This window comes from Salmo salar, chromosome ssa14 (assembly GCF_905237065.1).
Source record: "Salmo salar chromosome ssa14, Ssal_v3.1, whole genome shotgun sequence".
NCBI lineage: Eukaryota > Metazoa > Chordata > Actinopteri > Salmoniformes > Salmonidae > Salmo > Salmo salar.
In genome coordinates this window covers 27,073,664-27,097,422 of record NC_059455.1, presented here as the reverse complement: position 1 = coordinate 27,097,422, position 23,759 = coordinate 27,073,664, and the positions used below count along the sequence as shown (strand labels likewise).

Genomic DNA, 23,759 nt, shown 5'->3' with positions numbered 1-23,759 from the left:
TTACTTTCTTCTCCAACACTTTGTTTTTGCATTATTTTAACCAAATTGAACATGTTTCATTATTTATTTGAGGCTAAATTGATTTTATTTATGTATTATATTAACTTAAAATAAGTGTTTATTCAGTATTTTTGCAATTGTCATTATTACAAATTTAAAAATATATAAAATAAATCGGCCGATTAATCGGCTTCGGCTTTTTTTGGGGGTCCTCCAATAATCGGTATTGGCGTTGAAAAATCATAATCGGTCGACCTAATAAAATCCCTACAACAATGGGAAACATAAAAGGACAAAGAGTTTTAAAGACCTCTAAAGTATTTTCTGTAGCAGAAAACATTGCTCATGCAAGTCTACGGTTCCCCTATCTGTACACATTTCCTTTGAAACGACCCATCCATTTTCTCAGTTCTTCTTGATCAAAAACTCCATTTAAAAACTGCTCCATTTGTCACACGATGATTAGCCCATTGATGCTTACACTTCTCTCCCGAAGTGTCATATCACATGTATTGGTCTCTTCAGACTTTCCCAGAAGTTCTTCCCCAAACACAGTCCTGCCTCCTCTCCTTCATCTGCACTCAGCTGAATGATGAGCTTCCACCATATTGTTATCACTCGTCAAGTTTTTTCTAACCAGAGCAGATGAAGGGAAGGAAACAAGGAGGGCTGATGTTTTTATTCAGTTGAGAAGGGAGCTGGTTATTTGCTGATGGGGGTGACAGACATATGGGATGCATAACAAATGGCACCCTATTCCCCATTTAGTGCACTACTTTTGATCAGTGCCCTGGTCAAAAGTAGTGTACAATATAGGGAAAAGGGTGCAATTTGGGATACAACCACCCATTCAGGGGTCGGCAACCACCCATTCAGGGGTCTGCAACCACCCATTCAGGGGTCTGTGAGCTGTGGAGCTGTGTTGGTGCTAATGCTACAGTAGACACTGTGGTAAGCCACTATGATCTATACAGCCTTCACTGTTGAATGGCGTGGCCTTTTCCTTTTCACAGCTGAGAGAGGAGAGAGCAGCACAGACAATCTTTACCAGCCTTCCTGATCATCTCTCTCTCGTGTCTCTCTCTCCTCCTTTCCCTCTCTCGCTCCACCTTCACACCCCCCCTCTCTCTTCCCTTCACTCTCGCCATTCTCTCTCTCTCCATTCTCTCCCCCTTCTCTCTCTCCTCTCCCTCTCGTTTTGTCGCTCCTCTCCCTCTCGTGTCTCTCCTCTCCCTCTCGTGTCTCTCCTCTCCCTCTTGTGTCTCTCCTCTCCCTCTCGTGTCTCTCCTCTCCCTCTCGTGTCTCTCACTCCCCCTTTCTCTCTAGCCCTCTCCCCCTTCTCCATTCTCTTTCTCCCTTCCCTCTCTCGCTCTCTCTCTCTCTCTCTCACTCCCCTCCTCTCTCTCTCCCACTCCCCTCCTCTCTCTCTCTCTCCCACTCCCCTCCTCTCTCTCTCTCTCTCCCACTCCCCTCCTCTCTCTCTCTCTCTCCCACTCCCCTCCTCTCTCTCTCTCTCTCCCACTCCCCTCCTCTCTCTCTCCCACTCCCCTCCCCTCCTCTCTCTCTCCCACTCCCCTCCTCTCTCACTCTCCCCTCCTCTCTCTCCCACTCCCCTCCTCTCTCTCCCACTCCCCTCCTCTCTCTCTCCCACTCCCCTCCTCTCTCTCTCTCTCTCCCACTCCCCTCCTCTTTCTCTCTCCCCTCCTCTCTCTCCCACTCCCCTCCTCTCTCTCCCTCCCATTCCCCTCCTCTCACTCCCCTCCCTTACTCCCGTCCCTCACTCCTCTTCTCTCCAACTCCCCTCTCCCCCTTCTCTCCCATTCCACTTACTCTCTCTTGTGCCTCTCTTCTCTCGCCTTCTCTTTCTCACACACCCATCTTTTCTCCCTCTCTCCCTCCCCCCTCCTCTCTCACTTTCTCTCTCCCATGCCCCTCTTCTCTCTCCTCTCTCCCTTCTCACTCCCTCTCCCCCTCTTCTCTCACTCCCCTCTCTCTCCCCTCCCCTCTCTCCCCTCCTCTCTCTCTCCCTCACTCCCCTCTTCTCTCCATCTCCCCTCTCCCCTTCTCTCTCCCCCTCCACTTACTCTCTCTTGTGCCTATCTTCTCTTGCCTTCTCTTTCTCACGCCCCTCTTCTCTCTCACACCCATCTTTTCTCCCTCCCCCTCCTCCTTCTTTCTCCCTTTCACCTTCTCTCTCCCATGCCCCTCTTCTCTCTCATGCCCCTCTTCTCTCTCTCCTCTTTCTCATTCCCTCTCCCTCTCCCCCTCTTCTCTAACTCCCCTCTCCTCTTCCTCTCTCTCTCCCCCTTCTCTCTCCCTTTCCACCTCTCTCACGCCCCTGTTCTCTCTCTCCCACGCCCCTGTTCTCTCTCTCACGCCCCTGTTCTCTCTCACGCCCCTGTTCTCTCTCTCTCACGCCCCTGTTCTCTCTCTCCCCCTCCTCTCTCTCGCTCTCTCTCCCCTCCTCTCGCCCCCCTCACTCCCCTCCTCTCTGTCCCCTCTTCTCTCCATCTCCCCTCTCTCCCCCTCCACTTACTCTCTCTCCTGCCTCTCTTCTCTCACCTTCTCTTTCTCACGCCCCTCTTCTCTCTCACACCCATCTTTTCTCCCCCTCTTCTCTCTCCCCTCCTCTCTCTCTCTCCCTCACTCCCCTCTTCTCTCCATCTCCCCTCTCTCCCCCTCCACTTACTCTCTCTCGTGCCTCTCTTCTCTCACCTTCTCTTTCTCACGCCCCTCTTCTCTCTCACACCCATCTTTTCTCCCCCCTCTTCTCTCTCCCCTCCTCTCTCTCTCTCCCTCACTCCCCTCTTCTCTCCATCTCCCCTCTCTCCCCCTCCACTTACTCTCTCTCGTGCCTCTCTTCTCTCACCTTCTCTTTCTCACGCCCCTCTTCTCTCTCACACCCATCTTTTTCTCCCTCTCTCTCCCCCTCCTCCTTCTTTCTCCCTTTCACCTTCTCTCTCCCATGCCCCTCTTCTCTCTCATGCCCCTCTTCTCTCTCCTCTTTCTCATTCCCAATCCCCCTGTTCACTAACTCCCCTCTTTCTCTCTTTCTCGCTCTCTCTCCCCCCTTCTCTCTCCCTTTCCTCCTCTCTCTCACGCCCCTCTTCTCTCTCTCACGCCCGGTTCTCTCTCTCACGCCCGGTTCTCTCTCTCACGCCCCGGTTCTCTCTCTCTCACGCCCCGGTTCTCTCTCTCTCACGCCCCGGTTCTCTCTCTCTCACGCACGGGTTCTCTCTCTCTCACGCCCGGGTTCTCTCTCTCTCACGCCCCGGTTCTCTCTCTCTCACGCCCGGTTCTCTCTCTCTCTCACGCCCCTGTTCTCTCTCTCTCTCTCACGCCCCTGTTCTCTCTCTCTCACGCCCCTGTTCTCTCTCTCTCTCTCTCTCTCTCTCTCTCACGCCCCTGTTCTCTCTCTCTCTCACGCCCCTGTTCTCTATCTCGCTCTCTCTCCCCTCCTCTCGCCCCCCCTCACTCCCCTCCTCTCTGACCCCTCTTCTCTCCATCTCCCCTTCTCTCTCCCCCTCCACTTACTCTCACTCGTGCCTCTCTTCTCTCGCCTTCTCTTTCTCACGCCCCTGTTCTCTCTCTCTCTCTCTCGCACGCCCCTGTTCCCTCTCTCTCTCACGCCCCTGTTCTCTCTCTCCCCCTCCTCTCTCTCGCTCTCTCTCCCCTCCTCTCGCCCCCCCTCACTCCCCTCCTCTCTGTCCCCTCTTCTCTCCATCTCCCCTTCTCTCTCCCCCTCCACTTACTCTCACTCGTGCCTCTCTTCTCTCGCCTTCTCTTTCTCACGCCCCTGTTCTCTCTCTCTCTCTCTCTCTCTCTCTCTCGCACGCCCCTGTTCCCTCTCTCTCTCGCCCCTGTTCTCTCTCTCTCTCGCCCCTGTTCTCTCTCTCTCCCATGTTCTCTCAATTCAATTCAATTGACTTTATTGACATGGCAAGTTCATTATTACTTACATTGTCAAAGTATACATGTTGGGGGAATTTTTTTATATATATTTTTTTATATATATATATATATATATATATATATATATATATATATATATATATATATATATATATATATATATATATAAATAAATAAATGGTGGGACCAACAGCAATAATAATAGTAGTAGTGGACATGGGATTACCATTAACAACAACTACAATATTAATCTCTCTCTCTTGACCATGTTCTCTCTCTCGCCCTGTCTTCTTGCTCCTCTCCCCTTCCCCCTCTTCTCTCCCTCCACTCCCTTCTTTCTCCCTCACCATCTCGCCCCATCTTTCTCCCTCTTCTCACTCCCCTTTACCCTTCCCTCTCTCGTGCCCCTCTTCTCTCTCATGCCCCTCTTCTCTCTCTTTTCACTCTCCCCCTTCAAGCTCTCCCCTTCTCTTGCTCCTCTTCCCATCCCCTTCTCTTCTCTCCCCCTTTTCTCCCTCCACTCCCTTCTTTCTCCCTAACCCTCCCTCTCTCGCCCCTTCTCGCCCCCTCTTCTTGTTACTCTCCCCTCTCCTTGCTACTCTCCCCATCTCCCTCTCTTCTCCCTCCCTCTTCCCCTCCTCTCCCTCCCCCTTCAAGTGTTTTGTCCAAATACCGGTGGAGTCACCGAATAAAAGAATGGACGACCTGACCAGAGAGGACCATGACCAGAAGAACAGTTTGCAGTTCTCCCAGGGTCAGCTCAATTAATTTAAACAGGATAATGGAAAGATGACAACAATCTGTAAGTCATTGAGAGAGGACATCAATTCTGTGTGTGAATCCATGATAACAATGACAGAGAAATCCGTTCATATCAAGGGACAAACAAGGTGGAACATGGTTGTGGACAGGATTGCAGAATCTCCACGATACCTGGACTGAGTATGAGGAGAAACTGAGGGAAATGATCTCAGAGAAATTGAAGATACACCAAAGGAAGATTGAGGTGGAGTGTGCCAACAGAACTGGAAAACCCACCACCAGCCCAGGTGTGGTGAAGTTACTGAGGTTCAAGGACAAGGTCACTGTTCTGGAACGAGCCAAGAACTTGAAACGAACGTACAGTTGAAGTCGGAAGTTTACATACACTTAGGTTGGAGTCATTAAGTCATTTTTCAACCACTCCACAAATTTCTTGTTAACAAACTGTAGTTTTGGCAAGTCGGTTAGGACATCTACTTTGTGCATGACAAGTCATTTTTCCAACAATTGTTTACAGACAGATTATTTCACTTATAATTCACTGTATCACAATTCCAGTAGGTCAGAAGTTTACATACACTAAGTTGACTGTGCCTTTAAACAACTTGGAAAATTCCAGAAAATGATGCCATGGCTTTAGAAGCTTCTGATAGGCTAAATGACATAATTTGAGTCAATTGGAGGTGTACCTATGGATGTATTTCAAGGCCTACCTTCAAACTATGTGCCTCTTTGCTTGACATCATGGGAAAATCAAAAGAAATCAGCCAAGATCTCAGAAAAAAAATTGTAGACCTCCACAAGTCTGGTTCATCCTTGGGAGCAATTTCCAAAAGCCTGAAGGTACCACGTTCATCTGTACAAACAATGGTACGCAAGTATAAATACCATGGGACCACGCAGCCGTCATACCGCTCAGGAAGGAGACGCATTCTGTCTCCTAGACATGTACGTACTTTGGTGCGAAAAGTGCAAATCAATCCCAGAACAACAGCAAAGGATCTTCTGAAGATGCTGGAGGAAACAGGTACAAAAGTATCTATATCCACAGTAAAAACGAGTCCTATATCGACATAACCTGAAAGGCCACTCAGCAAGGAAGAAGCCACTGCTCCAAAACCGCCATAAAAAGCCAGACTACGGTTTGCAACTGCACATGGGGACAAAGATCGTACTTGGAGAAATGTCCTCTGGTCTGATGAAACAAAAATAGAACTGTATGGCCATAATGACCATCGTTATGCCTGGAGGAAAAATGGGGAAGCTTGCAAGCTGAAGAACACCATCCCAACCATGAAGTATGGGGGTGGCAGGATCATGTTGTGGTGGTGCTTTGCTGCAGGAGGGAATGGTGCACTTCACAAAATAGATGGCATCATGAGGCAGGAAAGTTATGTGGATATATTGAAGCAACATCTCAAGACATCAGTCAGGAAGTTAAAGCTTGGTTGCAAATGGGTCTTCCAAATGGATAATGACCCCAAGCATACTTCCAAAGTTGTGGCAAAATGGCTTAAGGACAACAAAGTCAAGGTATTGGAGTGGCCATCACAAAGGCCTGACCTCTATCCCATAGAATATTTGTGGGCAGAACTGAAAAAGCGTGAGTGAGCAAGGAGGCCTACAAACCTGACTCAGTTACACCAGCTCTGTCAGGAGGAATGGGCCAAAGTTCACCCAACTTATTGAGGGAAGCTTGTGGAAGGCTACCCAAAACATTTGACCCAAGTTAAACAATTTAAAGGCAATGCTACCAAATACTAATTGAGTGTATGTAAACTTCTGACCCACTGGGAATGTGATGAAAGAAATAAAAGCTGGAATAAATAATTCTCTCTACTATTATTCTGACATTTCACATTCTTAAAATAAAGTGATCCTAACTGACCTAAGACAGGGAATTTTTACTAGGATTAAATGTCAGGAATTGTGAAGTTGTGAGTTTAAATGTATTTGGCTAAGGTGTATGTAAACTTCTGACTTCAACTGTATATCTTCCTCAACAAGGACTATCCTGAAGCTGTGCGCCAGAAGAGGAAAGAACTTATCCCAGCCATGAAAGCTGCCAGAGCGTGTGGGGACATTGCTTACATTCGCTATGACAGGCTCATTGTCCACCCTCCCTCCTAAAATCCTGGTCGGGATGAGAGCCAAGCCTATGGGTTCGTAGCTTCAACCCCACAGCACGCACGCACGCACGTCTATCTCTGATAAGCTACCCAGGAAAGGGCTGAAAATAGCCCATATTAATATATGTAGCCTATATATAGCCTTAGAAATTAGGTTCATGAAATCAATAACTTGCTGCATCAGATAACATTCACATATTAGCCATTTTTGAGACTCACTAAGACAATTCATTTGATGATACTGCAGAAGCAATACAAGGATTTGTTAGATATTACTGCATGGTCGGAACTAGAAGCACAAGCATTTTGCTACACTCGCATTAACATCTGCTAACCATGTGTATGTGACCAATAAAATTTGATATAACACCTATAGAAGAGACAGAAATGCTTATGGGGGAGGTGTTGCTGTATATATTCAGAGCCATATCCCTGTAATGCTGAGAGAAGAGCTTATGTCAAGTGTTACCGAAGTGTTGTGGTTTCAGGTTCACTTGTCAAATCTAAAAGCCTTTTCTTTTGGGATGTTGATATATACACTACCGGTCAAAAGTTTGGACACACCTACTCATTCAAGGGTTTTCCTTTCTTTTTACTATATTCTACATTGTACTTTAACAGTGAAGACATCAAAACTATGAAATATCACATATGGAATAATGTAGTACCCCCCAAAAATTTCAACAAATCAAAATATATTTTATATGGAAGATTCTTCAAATAGCCACCCTTTGCCTTGACGACAGCTTTGCACACTGTTGGCATTCTCTCAACCAGCTTCATGAGGTAGTTACCTGGAATGCATTTCAATTAACGAGTGTGCTTTCTTAAAAGTTAATTTGTGGAATTTCTTGCTTTCTTAATGTGTTTGAGCCAATCAGTTGTGTTGCGACAAGGTGGTGGTGGGGGTATACAGAAGATAGCCTTATTGTGGGAACTGCTTCAAATGTAGCCATATATTTTCCATATGTGGGAACTGCTTCAGGACTGTTGGAAAATCATTCCAGGTGAAGCTGGTTGAGAGAATACCAACCGTGTGCAAAGCTGTCATCAAGGAAAATAGGGTGGCTATTTGAAGAATCTCAAATGTAAAATATATTTAGATTTGTTGAACACTTTTTTGGTTACTACAAGATTCCATATGTGTTATTTCATAGTTTTGATGTCTTCACTATTATTCTACAAAGTAGAAAATAGCAAAAATAAAGCAATGTGTTCTAAAACTTTTGACCGGTAGTGTAGGCCACCAAGTAATAAAAGTCCATATCTAAATAATGTGTGAGAAATGCTTGACAGTGTATGTGATGTAAAAAGAGAGGTCTACTTTCTTGGGGACCTGAATCTTGACTGGTTTTCATCAAGCTGTCCGCTCAAGAGGAAGCTTCTCACTGTAACCAGTGCCTGTAATCTGGTTCAGGTTATTAATCAACCTACTACCAGGGTGTTTACAAACACTACAGGTACAAGATCATCCATGTATCGATCACATCTTTACTAATACTGTTGAACTTTGTTCTAAAGCTGTATCCGTACCCATTGGATGCAGTGATCACAATATAGTGGCTATATCCCGGAAAGCCAAAGTTCCAACAGCTGGGCCTAAAATAGTGTATAAGAGATCATACAAAAGATTTTGCTGTGACTCTTACATGGATGATGATAAAAATGTGTGTTGGTCTGATGTGACTAATAAGGAGCATCCAGACGCTGCGCTTGATGAATTTATGAAATTGCTTCTTCCAATTATTGATAAACATGTACCTGTTAAGAAACTGACAGTTAAGGCGCCATGGATTGATGAGGAATTGAAAAACTGAATTGTTGAAAGAGATGGGGCAAAAGGATTGGAAAAATGATGCAACTAAACTCAACAAAAAGAAGAAACTGTATTATGAAGCCAAGGTCAATGATATAAAGAATGATGGAACAAAAACTTGAATACTTGAACTGAAATTATGGGCAGAAAGATAAATAAGCCATCTGATTCGATGGAATTTATCACAAAACAATTTGATGTTGCCAATTATTTTAATGATTACTTCATTGGCAAAGTGGGCAAACTTCAGCAGGAAATGCCAACAACGAACAGAGAGCCATCGTACTCATGCATAAAAAAACAAATAATGAAAGAAAAGCATTGCACGTTTGAATTTTGTAGAATTAGTGTGGGAGAGGTGGGGAAATTATTGTTATCGATCAATATTGACAAACCTCCTGGCATTGACAACTTAGATGGAAAGCTACTGAGGATGGTAGCTGACTATAGCCACTCCTATCTGTCATATCTTTAATCTGAGCCTAGAGAAAAGTATTTTTCCTCAGGCCTGGAGGGAAGCCAAAGTCATTCCACTGTCCAGGAGTGGTAAAGCGGCCTTTACTGGTTCTAACAGCAGACCTGTAAGCTTGCTGCCAGCTCTTAGCAAACTGTTGGGAAAAATTGTATTTGACCAAATACAATGCTATTTCTCTGTAAACAAATTAATAACAGACTTTCAGCATGCTTATAGAGAAGGGCACTCAACATGTACTGCACTGACACAAATGACTGATGATTGGTTGAAAGATATCAATAATAAGAAGATTGTGGCAGATGTACTGTTAAATTTCAGTGTATGTGTTACGGCTTTTCAACCTCTGCCATATTTTGGATTCAGAGCTATCTATCTAATAGAACTCAAAGGGTTTTCTTTAATGGAAGTTTCTCTAATGTAAAACATGTAAAGTGTGGTGTACCGGAGGGCAGCTCTCTAGGCCCTAGTCTTTTCTTTTTACCAATGACCTGCCACTGGCATTAGACAAAGCATGTGTGTCCACGTATGCTGATTATTCAACCATATACGCATAAGCAACCACTGCTAATGAAGTCACTGAAACCCTTAAAGACTTGCTTTTTGCAGTGACACCACACTGCAGGCTCTAGTTTTGTCTAATCTTGATTCTTGTCCAGTCGTGTGGTCGAGTGCTGCAAAGAAAGACTTAGTTAAACTGCAGCTGGCCCAGAACAGAGCGGCATGTCTTGCTCTTCATTGTAATCAGAGGGCTGATATAAATACTATGCATGCCAGTCTCTCTTGGCTAAGAGTTGAGGAGAGACTGACTGCATCACTTCTTAATTTTATAAGAAACATTAATGTGTTGACAATCCGAAATTGTTTGCATAATCAGCTTACACACAGCTCTGAGACACACACTTACCCCACCAGACATGCCACCAGGGGTCTTTTCACAGTCCCCAAATCCAGAACAAATTCAAGAAAGCATACAGTATTATATAGAGCAATTATTGCATGGAACTCCGTTCCATCTCATATTGCTCAAATGAACAGCAAACCTGAACAGCAAACCTAAAAAAACAGATAAAGCAACACCTAACAGCACAACACCTCTCCACTATTTGACCTAGATAGTTTGTGTGTATGTACTGATATGTAGGCACGTATGCCTTGTTTTCAATTGATGTAGTTCTGTCCTTGAGATGTCTATTAATGTTCTGTATTATGTCATGTTTTGTGTGGACCCCAGGAAGAGTTGCTGCTGCTTTTGCAACAGCTAAATGGGATCCTAAAAAATACCAAATACCAACTGTCCCAGAGTCTATTTGGAATAGGCCATTTCTTTCTCGCATAGAATGACAAGCTGACCAATAGAATAGGTACACTTTTCTACTATGCGGGATAGAAGATTGACATAGACTAGTGATTTTGCTTTTCATTACTCATCTTGTTGGATGAGGAAACGTAAATGTGGACAGTTATTCTAGCATCTTCAAATTCGCATCGAATTCGGAAAGAAGGACACACACCTTTGCAATCTAAATTTGATTTCTGACATTCTGAGCACGTGGGTGGATGCCCTAACTAGGTTACACAGCCAACGCATTACATATGGGTCTGGTCAATTTCTCAAATGTCCGGTAAATTAAAATGCTGCTGGTCAAATGACCGCGGCCACATTTTGCTAACGGAAACCCTTATATATAGACACAGTTAAATCATATTCTCTATAGAGTGTATAATCCCATTTACTTAATAGACGTTTTATCATGAGAGGACTGTGGGCTGCTCACCTCTGTGCTCCCTGAGTCGATGGCTATGTCCACGTTGAGCAGTGATTGTCCCTCGCCTTCGCACACGCCCTGCGACCACAACGCACAACAGTGATGCGCCAAGCACTGCCCCGACTCCTCAAAGAGAGACTGGACGTCCACATCTCCTGGGAGGCCCACGTGAGCCAGCTCATCCCACAACCTGCTGCCCTTGTCTGGGTCTGGTAACTCCCCATGGCTCTCAGCTCCACTGGAAGAGAGATGAAGAGGGAGAGATGAGTTAAAATAACTGGAGATGAGGCGGAGGTAGAAAGAGTTGAAAAAGCAAAGTGAGGCAAGCTGGGCAGGAAAGAAGAGAGGGATAGAAAACTGTGGGGGAAAAAAGTGGAAAAGAAGATGTGATGCAAAGCATAAATGAGAAGAAATAAGGCAGAAAAGAGAGGAGAGATAGGATGAGTAGAAAATGTTAGAGAGCAGAGAAGGGAGAGAGCAGTAGAGGAGGAGGAGGGGGTGAAAGGGGGTCGTGACACACAAGAGGCTGGCTGTTCTGTCTCATAAAATCTGCTGAAAAGGAAACGGTTCACAGAGTCCCTGCTCTAGTGAGTTGCCGTGCATGCGGAAAATATGGCAAGAGGGAATTAGCATTTAAAAGAACTAGTTGGATTCAGTAAACAGTAAACACACAAACAGACAGAACTGAGAGACTGAGGGCTAGGATGAGGATGAAGAAGTTATAATGATATTCACTGTATAATGCCTTGTCATTGTTATGGCCCTCCTGACCGGAGCTTACATATTGTGCAAAATAGGCTAGTATTCAATTCCATCCTCTATCCTTTTTGTTGAAATTTCCTTCTCCTCCTCTTCAACCTCCGTCCTCTTCCTTTTCCCACCCTCTCTCTCTCTCTCTCTCTCTCTCTGTGGCACAGTCTAGCCTAGAGACCCAACCAATCACACTGCTCCAACAACAATGCCTGGCTGGCGTTGGATCGCTGCCAGGGGTGTTGCGGTGGGTGTGTGTATATGTACGCTCTGCTCTCTGTGCACATTACGTCACAGGGACCCCAGGGAGACACACTATTGGCTCCAAAGAACCCAAACAAATTAGACAGCTGTCCGAAACACGTCCAGGGAGGGTCCTTTGTTGGCACAGTCCACAGTGCGCGCACGCACACACACACACACACGCACACACACACACGCACACACACACACACACACACACACACACACACACACACACACACACACACACACACACACACACACACACGTTAGTCTTACTCTACATGGCATAGTAGGACCATTGGGGACCCCAGCAGGCGGAAAAGGCTTGCCAAGGGGGAGCAGAGCGGCGCTAATTTAGCTTTCAAGAGCAGAGTGCTAACATGACCTGCTAAATCAGAGTATGGTCATCCATTAAGGCCTGTGAGGAGAGTGAATGCACAGGCCTCTCTGCCCTGCGTGTGGACCGTTGATTTAATTTGCGAGGGAAAGGGTGCTAATTTAGCCCTGGAACGTTCAGAGTTAATGTCTGGAACCCTCTCAGATAATAGATCACATTAGCACAATGTGAGGCAAGAGGTGAGGTGTGGTTCTCAAGCATTCATATACGCACTCAGAACCTTCCTCTGACAGAGGAGAGGATGAAATAGTACACAAAGCACATACACTCCACACATATGCAATACATTAGCAGACACTCAGACATCAACTCTGAGATTACAGAGTTCAGCTGACAGCTGAAACCATCCACTATGATGACATGTTACACACACCACTTTGTTTGCTGCTGTTTTTGTGTCCCTTTGTTTTGATGTTTCTGTGTCATGTTGCTCACTCCCTGTCCAGGCGTCTGTATCGGACAGGGCGCCTGTATCGGACAGGGCGCCTGTATCGGACAAGGCGCCTGTATCGGACAAGGCGTCTGTATCGGACAAGGCGCCTGTATCGGACAAGGCGCCTGTATCGGACAAGGCGCCTGTATCGGTAAGGCGTCTATATGGACAGGTAAGGCTGGCCAAATAAACAGCCTGTGACATCAAAACAGCAGAGAGCCCAGCTCTCATTCCATACAGCTCATTAACCGGTTACAGAGAACATCACAGATTTCACCGTCCCTGCTCGCCCAGACCGGACCAGGCTAGCTCTGCCAGCCAAACCCTTTCAGACACCCGCGCGTCATCCTGCCAGCCGGGCCTACTTACTTCTGTGTGCCCCTCTGTCCTGAGCTGGCATCTCCGGCTGCGTCGCTGGGCTGAGTGGTTCTGTCAACACCGCTGTCATCTCTGCCGTATCCTTTGCTGGCCTTGCTGTGGTCGTTGGCCTGGCCTCCTCCTCCTCCTCCTGTCGCATTGCGCTCGTGTCCAGGCGAGGAGTCGAACACTCGGAGATCCCCCTGACCCAGCAGACTGCGGCCGCCACAGTAACAGAAGGCACAGAGCTGCTCACTGAGAGAGGGAGAGAGGGACTGTCAGTTAATTATATATACCCAGTGGGACATTCAGCCATGCATCATGGTCAGTGGCTGGCCGGGAATTACTTCTCTCGGTTTGGTATGGCACGGTCAGGCGCGAGCCAAGCAAGAGTGCACACACATCTATATTTGTGTTGCAATTCCAAACAGTATTCCTTTCTTACAACAAACATCTGTGGGAATTGGAAGTTACACATAGTACGGGCCTTTGATACACATCTACTCAATCAATAGATTAAGCAACATCCATCCAAAACAGAGGACCTCGAGCCGCTATAGAGAGAGCGGCCGACAGGCTGTGAGTGAAGGAAAGTAAAGCAGGCCAGGCAGATCAGACCAGAGCAGGTTGTAAATATTTATCAGGTTGGTTTCTGAGGGAGGAGATGGGTTTGTTAATAAAATCCCTGGAGAGATGCTGCCTGCCTAACTGGTCGGTCCGCCCGCCCGCCCCTCTATCCTCCATCACCAGCATCGACAATGCAGTCAGTCTGAAAGATTGATTACAACCTTTAACAGAGTGGCACCTATGACGGGGGGGGGGGATGTTCCTACTCCCGGCTGATAACTCAATGTTCTGACACACCAGAGATGCACCCGTACATGTGTGTATTTGTCCATAACTGACAATATGCATGCAAGCTGTGGTGTCTACATACTGAATGTGTACTGATGAAGACAGATGGATACATACACTATATATACACAAAAGTATGTGGACACCCCTTCAGCTATCTCAGCCACAGCTGTTGATGACAGGTGCATAAAATTCAGCACACCGCCATGCAATCTCCATAGACAAACATTGGCAGTAGAATGGCCTTACTGAAGAACTCAGTGACTTTCAACGTGGCACCGTCATAGGATGCCACCCTTCCAACCAGTCAGTTGATTAAATTTCTGCCCTGCTAGAACTGCCCTGGTACACTATAAGTGAAGTGGAAACGTCTAGGAGCAACAACGGCTCAGCCCCAAAGTAGCTCACAGAATGAGACTGCCGAGTGCGTAAAAATTGTCTGTCCTTGGTTGCAACACTCACTACAGTGATCCAAACTGCCTCTGGAAGCAAGGTCAGCACAAGAACTGATCGTCGTCAGCTTCATGAAATGGGTTTCCATGGCCGAGCAGCCGCACACAAGCCTAAGATCAGGATGTGCAATGTTAAGCTCGCCGCCATTGGACTCTGGAGCAGTGAAACGCGTTCTCTGGATTGATGAATCACGCTGTACCACCCATCTGGTAGTTCGACGGACAAATCTGGGTTTGGTGGGTGCCCAGAGAATGCTACCTGCCCGAATGCATAGCGCCAACTGTAAAGTTTGGTGGAGGAGAAATAATGGTCTGGGGCTGCTATTCATGGTTAGGCCCCTTAGTTACAGTGAGGGGAAATCTTAACGCTACAGCATACAATGACATTCTAGACGATTCTGTGCTTCCAACTTTGTCGCAACAGTTTGGAGAAGGCCCTTTCCTGTTTCACCATGTCAACACCCCCTGTGCACAAAGCAAGGTACAGAAATGGTTTGTCGAGATCGGTGTGGAAGAACTTGACTGGCCTGAACAGAACCCTGACCTCAACTCCATCAAACCTTTGGAATTAATTGGAACACTGACTGTGAGCCAGGTCTAATCACCCAACATCACTGCCCGACCTCACTAATGCTCTTGTGGCAGGATGGAAGCAAGTCCCCGCAGCAATGTTCCAACATCTAGTGGAAAGTCTTCCCAGGAGTGGAGGCTGTAATAACAGCAAAGGGGGGGACCAACTCCATATACAGTGCATTCGGTAAGTATTCTGACCCCTTGACTTTTTCCACATTTTGTTACGTTACAGCCTTATTCTAAAATGGATTTTTTTTTAAATATCATCTACACACAACACCCCATAATTATTTTACTTTTAGATGTGTGTATGGTTGTGAATTGTTAGATACTACTGCACTGTTGGAGCTAGGAACACAAGCATTTCACTACACCAGCAATAATATCTGCTAAATATGTATATGTGACCAATAAAATTAGATTTGATTTCCTAATGACAACGCAAAAACTGCTTTTTTTTTTTTTTTAAATTGAAAATGTATCAAAAAAGAAAAACTGAAATATCAAGTGTTCAGCGCTCTGGAGCAGGTTTTCATCAAGGATCGCTTTGTCCTTTGCATTGTTCATCTCTCCCTCGATCCTTACTAGTCTCCTAGTCCCTGCCACTAAAACATATTCCCACAGCATGATGCTGCCACCACCATGCTTCACCGTAGGGGTGGTGCCAGGTTTCCTCCAGACTTGACGCTTGGCATTCAGGCCAAAGAGTTCAATCTTGGTTTCATCAGACCACAGAATCTTGTTTCTCATGGTCTGAAAGTCCTTTAGGTGCATTTTGGCAAACTCCAAGCGGGCTGTCATGTGCCTTTTACTGAGGAGTGGCTTCCGTCTGGCCACTCTACCATAAAGGCCTGATTGGTGGAGTGCTGCAGAGATGGTTGTCCTTCTGGAAGGTTCTCCCATCTCTACAGAGGAACTCTGGTGCTCTATTATCGGGTTCTTGGTCACCTCCCTGACCAAGGCCATTCTCCCTTGATGAATCAGTTTGGCCGGGCGGCAAGCTCTAGGAAAAGTCTTGGTGGTTCCAAACCTCTTCAGTTTGAGAATGATGGAGGCCACTGTGTTCTTGAGGACCTTCAATGCTGCAGAATTGTTTTGGTACTCTTCCCCAGATATGTGCCTCGACACAATCCTCTCGTCTCGGAGCTCTGCGGACAATTCCTTCAACCTCATGGCTTGGTTTTTGCTCTGACATGCACTGTCAACTGTGGGACCATATATAGACAGGTGTGTGCCTTTCCAAATCCTGTCCAATCAATTGAATTTACCACAGGTGGACTCCAATCAAGTTGTAGAAACATCTCAAGGATGATTAATGGAAACAGGATGCACTTGAGCTCAATTCCGAGTCTCATAGCAAAGGGTCTGAATACTTATGTAAATACGGTAATTCTGTTTTTCATTTGTAATAGAATTTGCAAAAATGTCTAAAAACCTGTTTTCGCTTTGTCATTAAGGGTTATTGTGTGTAGATTGATGAGGGGAAAAAAATATTTTATAAATTTAAGAATAAAATCTGTAAAAGGTGAAGGGGTCTGAATACTTTCAGAATCCACTAATTGCCCATGATTTTGGAATGAGATGTTCGACGAGCAGGTGTCCACATACACTACATGACCAAAAGTATCACATTAATAAACATACACAGTACATAAACACAGATCCCCCCCCCCCATAGCCATGACTTGCTGTGATGGAACTCTCAGACTTACCTGCTTTTAACTCCTCTGTTGGTGATAGGACCAGAAAGCTCAGCTGCTTCACCAGTCTGAGGGCTCTGGACCTGGGGAGAAGAGGGCTTCTCTTCCCCCTCCCCTGGTCCTTCAGTGGCCCCCACCTCCACACTCTCCACCGGCTGCTGGGCTGGTGTATCTGATGGTGGATGGAGACACAAGGGACAGGGTTTAGGGTCAGAGAAACATGAATATCTACGCATAGAATCTCACCAGTATGTTTCCATATAATCCTACCAGTCATGTATATTTGTGTCAATGGTTGACATGACATTTCAAACCATGCCCTGAAGTAATCACCCATCTACCAAAAGTGATTGAGAATAAGGCCATGAACCCTCTGACTGAAACCGTTGACTGGTCTTGACTTTTCTTCCATGCAGTTTACTCCAGGTCAGAAACATAAACACACCCTTTGTTAGAGAAAGAGATGGATGGTGTGAATTTGGAGACCATATGCTAGAACACCGATTGCTGTAAACCCAAGGGAAGCCCAGAGGCAGGCTGCCTGTCATATACGACAACAACACCGTCGACAGAACCACCAATGACACACATCAGACAAACAGAGCAGAGTGTTATTATAAACCTGAAAACACTGTCGTGGCTATTGGCCTCTGGAATAGCATTTTATACAGAGACTTTGAACATTGGCCTATAATTGGATGTCTGACCAGTAACCTCGGAGTGGTATGGGTTTGTGATCTGTGGTTGGCCTGCTTTGGTAGTTACATTCCATCTATTGGTGGTTTGTTATTTTGATGAGCATTTAGCTAGCGTGTTACTACAATTTGGGGTTAAATTAAGCAATTTAGTCCCAATGCCAAGGGTCAAAGGTCTTCTCCAAGGTACATGCACTACCGGTCAAAAGTTTTAGATCATCTACTCATTCAAGGGTTTTTAATTATTTTTACTATTTGACAACAACAACAAAAAAGTGTTAAACAAATCAAATATATTTTATTTTTGAGATTCTTCAAAATAGCCACCCTTTGGCTTGATGATAGCTTTGCACACTGTTGGCATTCTCTCAACCAGCTTCATGAGGTAGACACCTGGAATGCGTTTCAATTAACAGGTGGGCCTTGATAAAAGTTAATTTGTTGAATATCTTTCCTTCTTAAAGCGTTTGAGCCAATCAGTTGTTGTGACAACGTAGGGGGGGTATACAGAAGATAGCCCTATTTGGTAAAAGACCAAGTCCATATTATGCAAGAACAGCTCAAATAAGCAAAGAGAAACAACAGTTGATCCTTACTTTAAGACATGAAGGTCAGTCAGAGGAAAATTTCAAGAACTTTGAAAGTTTCTTCAAGTGCAGTCGCAAAAACCAACAAGCGCAAGGATGAAACCGGCTCTCATGAGGACCGCCACAGGAAAGGAAGACCCAGAGTTACCTCTGCCACAGAGGATAAGTTCAATAGAGTTACCAGCCTCATAAATTGCAACCCAAATAAATGCTTCACAGAGTTCATGTAACAGACACATCTCAACATCAACTGTTCAGAGGAGACTGTGTGAATCAGGTCCTCATGGTCAAATTGCTGCAAAGAAACCACTACTAAAGGACACCAATAAGAAGAAGAGACTTGCTTGGGCCAAGAAACACAAGCAATTGACAGACAGGAGGAAATTTGTCCGTTGGTCTGGAGCAACCGCTGTGTCTTTGTGAGACGATTGTGTGGGTGAACGGATGATCTCCACATGTGTGGTTCCCACCGTAAAGCATGGAGGTGGTGGTGTGATGGTGCTTTGCTGGTGACACTATCTGTGATTTATTTAGAATTCAAGGCACACTTAACCAGCATGGCTACCACAGCATTCTGCAGCGATACGCCCTCCCATCTGGTTTGGGCTTAGTGGAACTATAATTTATTTTTCAACAGGACAATGACCCAACACACCTCCAGACTGTGTAAGGGATATTTTACCAAGGAGAGTGATGGAGTGCTGCATCAGATGACCTGGCCTCCACAATCACCTGACCTCAAACAAATTGAGATGGTTTGGGATGAGTCGGGCCACAGAGTGAAGGAAAAGCAGCCAACAAGTGCTCAGCATATGTGGGAACTCCTGTTGGAAAACCATTCCAGGTGAAGCTGGATGAGAGAATGCCAAGAGTGTCAAAGCTGTCATCAAGGCAAAGGGTGGCTATTCGAAGAATCTCAGATATAAAATATATTTGGATTTGTTAAACAATTTTTTGGTTACTACATGATTCCATATGTGTTATTTCATCGCTTTGATGTCTTCACTATTATTCTACAATGTAAAAAAAATAGTACAAATAAAGAAAAACCCTTGAATGAGTAGGTGTTCTAAAACTTTGGACCGGTAGTGTAGAGTTCCGTGTTCAGGTTTGATGGTCAGCAATGTATGAATAACCAATTGCTATGGCGATAGGCTTGAAAGAAACGGTAACGTTACAAGAAAGGAGAGTCAGACAGACACAGGAAGGATTGGTACTAATGTTATGTCATGACCTCGGTGTAGACCTTTTTATTCATAGATTGTATGTTCTTGACCTCAGTATTATTTTACTATTTTGAAGACACATTGTGAGTGAAGTTCCATTTTGATCCAACTACCTGGTGAGAAAGCAGCAAGTATGCTACTGCAGAGTCAGCTTGCAAGAACAGCCATATTGGAACTTTAGAGGCCAGTCATTAAATGCAATAACAGAATAGAGTGATTGTGTAACTTGTTATTCAGAATTGGGAACTTCGAACAAAAAAAATCCATACCCATTGTTAAAGCAAGGTAAAATAACAACTCTCACCCCCAGCATGAACGCGCACACACAGATGAGAACAAAAAGCCATTGGCAAAATGAACTAAATCCCTCCAACTATAGAGAGAGCGAGGGAGAGGCAGCGAGAGAGAGCAGGAGGGAGGCAGAGAGAGAGACAGAGAGCGAGAGAGAGAGAGAGGCATGACATCACTGACATGGACCCCTCCTCCATTAGTGTCATTGTCAGAGCACAGACACCATTGTCAGATCAAAATGTTCCTGAATTTTTTTTACCAGCAATACTCACTCAAAAAAACAGCCCAATAAAATGTTGTACAGATAGGCTTCAAACAGTGCAGAGAAATTAAATGAAACAAACTCAAATTAACTCCATACAGGTCTTCAATAACTCAACAATAAATAAGATGTCAATTCGGCTCCTAGAAACATCCATTGAATATTAAAATCAAAATGGTTTTTTTTTATAACGAATGTAAAACAATTAGAAAACATCTAAGACAAATGTCAAATGAAAAACATAAGCAGCAAAACAACCCAGAGCTACGCAATGAATACTTTGAAACCCTGAAACAGTATTAACATAGTCGTGGCCAAAAGTTTTGAGAATGACACAAATATTAATTTCCACGAAGTCTGCTGCCTCAGTGTCTTTAGATATTTTTGTCAGATGTTACTATGGAATACTGAAGTATAATTACAAGCACTTCATAAGTGTCAAAGGCTTTTATTGACAATTACATGAACTTGATGCAAAGAGTCAATATTTGCAGTGTTGATCCCTTCTTTTTCAAGACCTCTGCAATCCGCCCTGTCATGCTGTCAATTAACTTCTGGGACACATCCTGACTGATGGCAGCCCATTCTTGCATAATCAATGCTTGGAGTTTGTCAGAATTTGTGGGTTTTTGTTTGTCCACCCGCCTCTTGAGGATTGACCACAAGTTCTCAATGGGATTAAGGTCTGGGGAGTTTCCTGGCCATGGACCCAAAATATCGATGTTTTGTTCCCAGAGCCACTTAGTTATCACTTTTGCCTTATGGCAAGGTGCTCCATCATGCTGGAAAAGGCATTGTTCGTCACCAGACTGTTCCTGGATGGTTGGGAGAAGTTGCTCTCGGAGGATGTGTTGGTACCATTCTTTATTCATGGCTGTGTTCTTAGGCAAAATTGTGAGTGAGCCCACTCCCTTGGCTGAGAAGCAACCCCACACATGAATGCTCTCAGGATGCTTTACTGTTGGCATGACACAGGACTGATGGTAGCACTCACCTTGTCTTCTCCGGACAAGCTTTTTTTCCCCCAGATGCCCCAAATAATTGGAAAGGGGATTCATCAGAGAAAATTATTTTACCCCAGTCCTCAGCAGTCCAATCCCTGTACCTTTAGCAGAATATCAGTCTGTCCCTGATGTTTTTCCTGGAGAAAAGTGGCTTCTTTGCTGCCCTTCTTGACACCAAGCCATCCTCCAAAAGTCTTCGCCTCACTGTGCGTGCAGATGCACCCACACCTGCCTGCTGCCATTCCTGAACAAGCTCTGTACTGGTGGTGCCCTGATCCCGCAGCTGAATCAACTTTAGGAGACGGTCCTGGCGCTTGCTGGACTTTCTTGGGCTCCCTGAAGCCTTCTTCACAACAATTGAACCGCTCTCCTTGAAGTTCTTGATGATCCGATAAATGGTTGATTTAGGTGCAATCTTACTGGCAGCAAAATCCTTGCCTGTGAAGCCCTTTTTGTGCAAAGCGAATGATGACGGCACGTGTTTCCTTGCAGGTAACCATGGTTGACAGAGGAAGAACAATGATTCCAAGCACCACCCTCCTTTTGAAGCTTCCACTCTTGTTATTCAAACTTCAGCCTTGTCCTCGTCAACACTCACACCTGTGTTCACGAGAGAATCACTGACATGATGTCAGCTGGTCCTTTTGTGGAGGGCTGAAATGCAGTGGAAATGTTTTGGGGGGATTCAGTTCATTTGCATTGCAAAGAGGGACTTTGCAACTAATTGCAATTCATCTGATCACTCTTAATAACATTCTGGAGTATTTGAAAATTGCCATCATACACACTGAGGCAGCAGACTTTGTGTCATTCTCAAAACTTTTGGCCACGACTGTACATTGAAACGCAAGAAATGAATTATACCATTAAGACACTTGACGGATAAAAATCTGTTCTGGGACATGTTGAACAATTTAAGCACGACAAAGTCAGAAGAATTAGCCATACAAGATGGGGGAATTTGGAAGACTTATTTTTATAATCTATACAAAAACATCCCACAAAAGACTTACAGCATAACCAATTACAAATTCAAGATATATTGAACATCCTTGAATCAATCATTAAAAACAACCAAAATCTATTAGATTACCCAATAACCCAACAACAACGAAATTAAAAGTTCAAATCTATAAAACCAAACATGGCTTGTGGTCTAAATAAAATTAGATATGAAATGCTGAAAAACAGCACACCTGAGTTGCAAAATGCTGTGCTTAAATTGTTCAACATGGTACTACACTAAATGAAAATCTAAAACGCAGCATGCAACAATTTCAAAGATTTTACCGAGTTACAGTTCATATAAGGAAATCAGTAAATTTAAATAAATTCATTAGGCCCTAATCTATGGATTTCACATGACTGGGAATACAGATATGCATATGTTGGTCAAAGACATAAAGGTATGGGCATGGATCAGAAAACCAGTCAGTATCTGGTGTGACCACCATTTGCCTCAAACAGCGTGACACATCTCCTTCGCATAGAGTTGATCAGACTGTTGATTGTGGCCTGTTGTCCCACTCCTCTTTAATGGCTGTGCGAAGTTGCTGGATTCTCTAAATTCTAAGTTCTCTAATACGACGTTGGAGGCGGCTTATGGTAGAGAAATTAATAATTTCTCTGGCAAAAGCTCTGGTGGACATTCCTGCAGTCAGCATGTCAATTGCACGCTCCCTCAAAACACAAGACGTGTGGCATTGTGTTGTGTGACAAAATTGCACATTTTAGAGTGGCCTTTTATTATCTTCCAATTGGCTCATTCATACCCCCTCCTCTCCCCTGCAACTATTCCCCAGGTCGTTGCTGTAAATGAGAATGTGTTCTCAGTCAACTTACATGGTAAAATAAGGGTTAAATAAATAAAGGTGAACCTGTTTAATGATCATGCTGTTTAATCATCTTCTTGATATGTCACACCTGTCAGGAGATGGATTATCTTGGTGAAGGAGAAATGCTCACTAACAGGGATGTAAACAAATTTGTGCACAACATTTGAGAGAAATAAGCTTTTTGTGCATATGGAACATTTCTAGGATATTTTATTTCAGCTCACAGAACATGATACCAACACTTTACATGTTGTGTTTACATTTCTGTTCAGTGTAACTTCTGGCTGCTTTCCTGATGTCTGGAACAAGGGGCTAATCTCCCCCATCTCCACAAATCAGACCCTAAAAGGGGAATTTGCATAAACAGCAACTTGGGAAAGGTTTTCTGCAGCGTTTTCAATTCAAAACTTCAAACCTTCCTTCAAGAATTTGTTTTAGAAGTAAATGTCAAATAGGCTTTCTCCATAACCATCACACTACTGAACATATATATACACACACCTTAGACACACTAATAAATAAACACATCCACCAAAAAAAGAGGGCAAAATCTTTGCTTGCTTTATTGACTTTAAAAAAGCATTCGATTCTATTTGGCACAAAGATCTATTCTTCAAACATTCTCCACAGTGGGCTTGGTGGTAAGGTGTATGACTTAATAAAATGAATGTACACAGAAAACGGGTGTGCAATAAAAATGAAAAACCAAAGAACAATTATTTTTGCAACGTCGAGGTGTGAGATAAGGCTGCAGTTTGAGTCTAAACCTTTTCAACATTTATATCAATGAATTAGCAGACATGTTGGAACATTCTGCAGCCCCAGGACTCACACTATTTTACACAGAGATAAAATATCTGCTATATGCTGATGATTTGGTTCTTCTATCACCAACCAAATAAGGTTTTCAACAGAACCTTAATATTCAAGCGCAATGTTGCCATAATTGGGCCCTGGCAGTAAATTTGAAAAACATGTAATGAGGATTTTTCAGACCAAAACCCAGAATTCAGAAGCACAAATATAAATTCACCTTGAACACCATGATTGAACATACAAAAAAATTACTCATACCTTGGTCTGACCATATCAGACCAATTCAAATAAACACAATCACAACCAATCAAAAGGACTCATATTGACAACATTGGAAAAACTAAACAAAATCTCAAAGCCGACTAAATTGCCATCTGGCCCTCAACAGAGAATATGTATTGGCTGATTATCTCTACTCTG

General features: G+C 44.3%; 1 protein-coding gene across 6 annotated transcripts in view; it reads right to left on the bottom strand.

The window, feature by feature from the left end:
- The window catches only part of LOC106569192 (histone-lysine N-methyltransferase 2C), a 138,321-nt gene that overhangs the window by 76,253 nt on the left and 38,309 nt on the right, over positions 1 to 23,759 (bottom strand). For all 6 annotated transcript variants that reach the window (XM_014140291.2, XM_014140292.2, XM_045694148.1 and 3 more), the window contains exons 4-6: positions 16,636 to 16,795; positions 13,056 to 13,298; positions 10,870 to 11,098 (exon numbers count right to left, since the gene is read on the bottom strand). In XM_014140291.2, the coding sequence (XP_013995766.2) occupies positions 10,870 to 11,098; positions 13,056 to 13,298; positions 16,636 to 16,795 (632 nt within the window). The remainder of the gene's footprint in view (positions 1 to 10,869; positions 11,099 to 13,055; positions 13,299 to 16,635; positions 16,796 to 23,759) is intronic.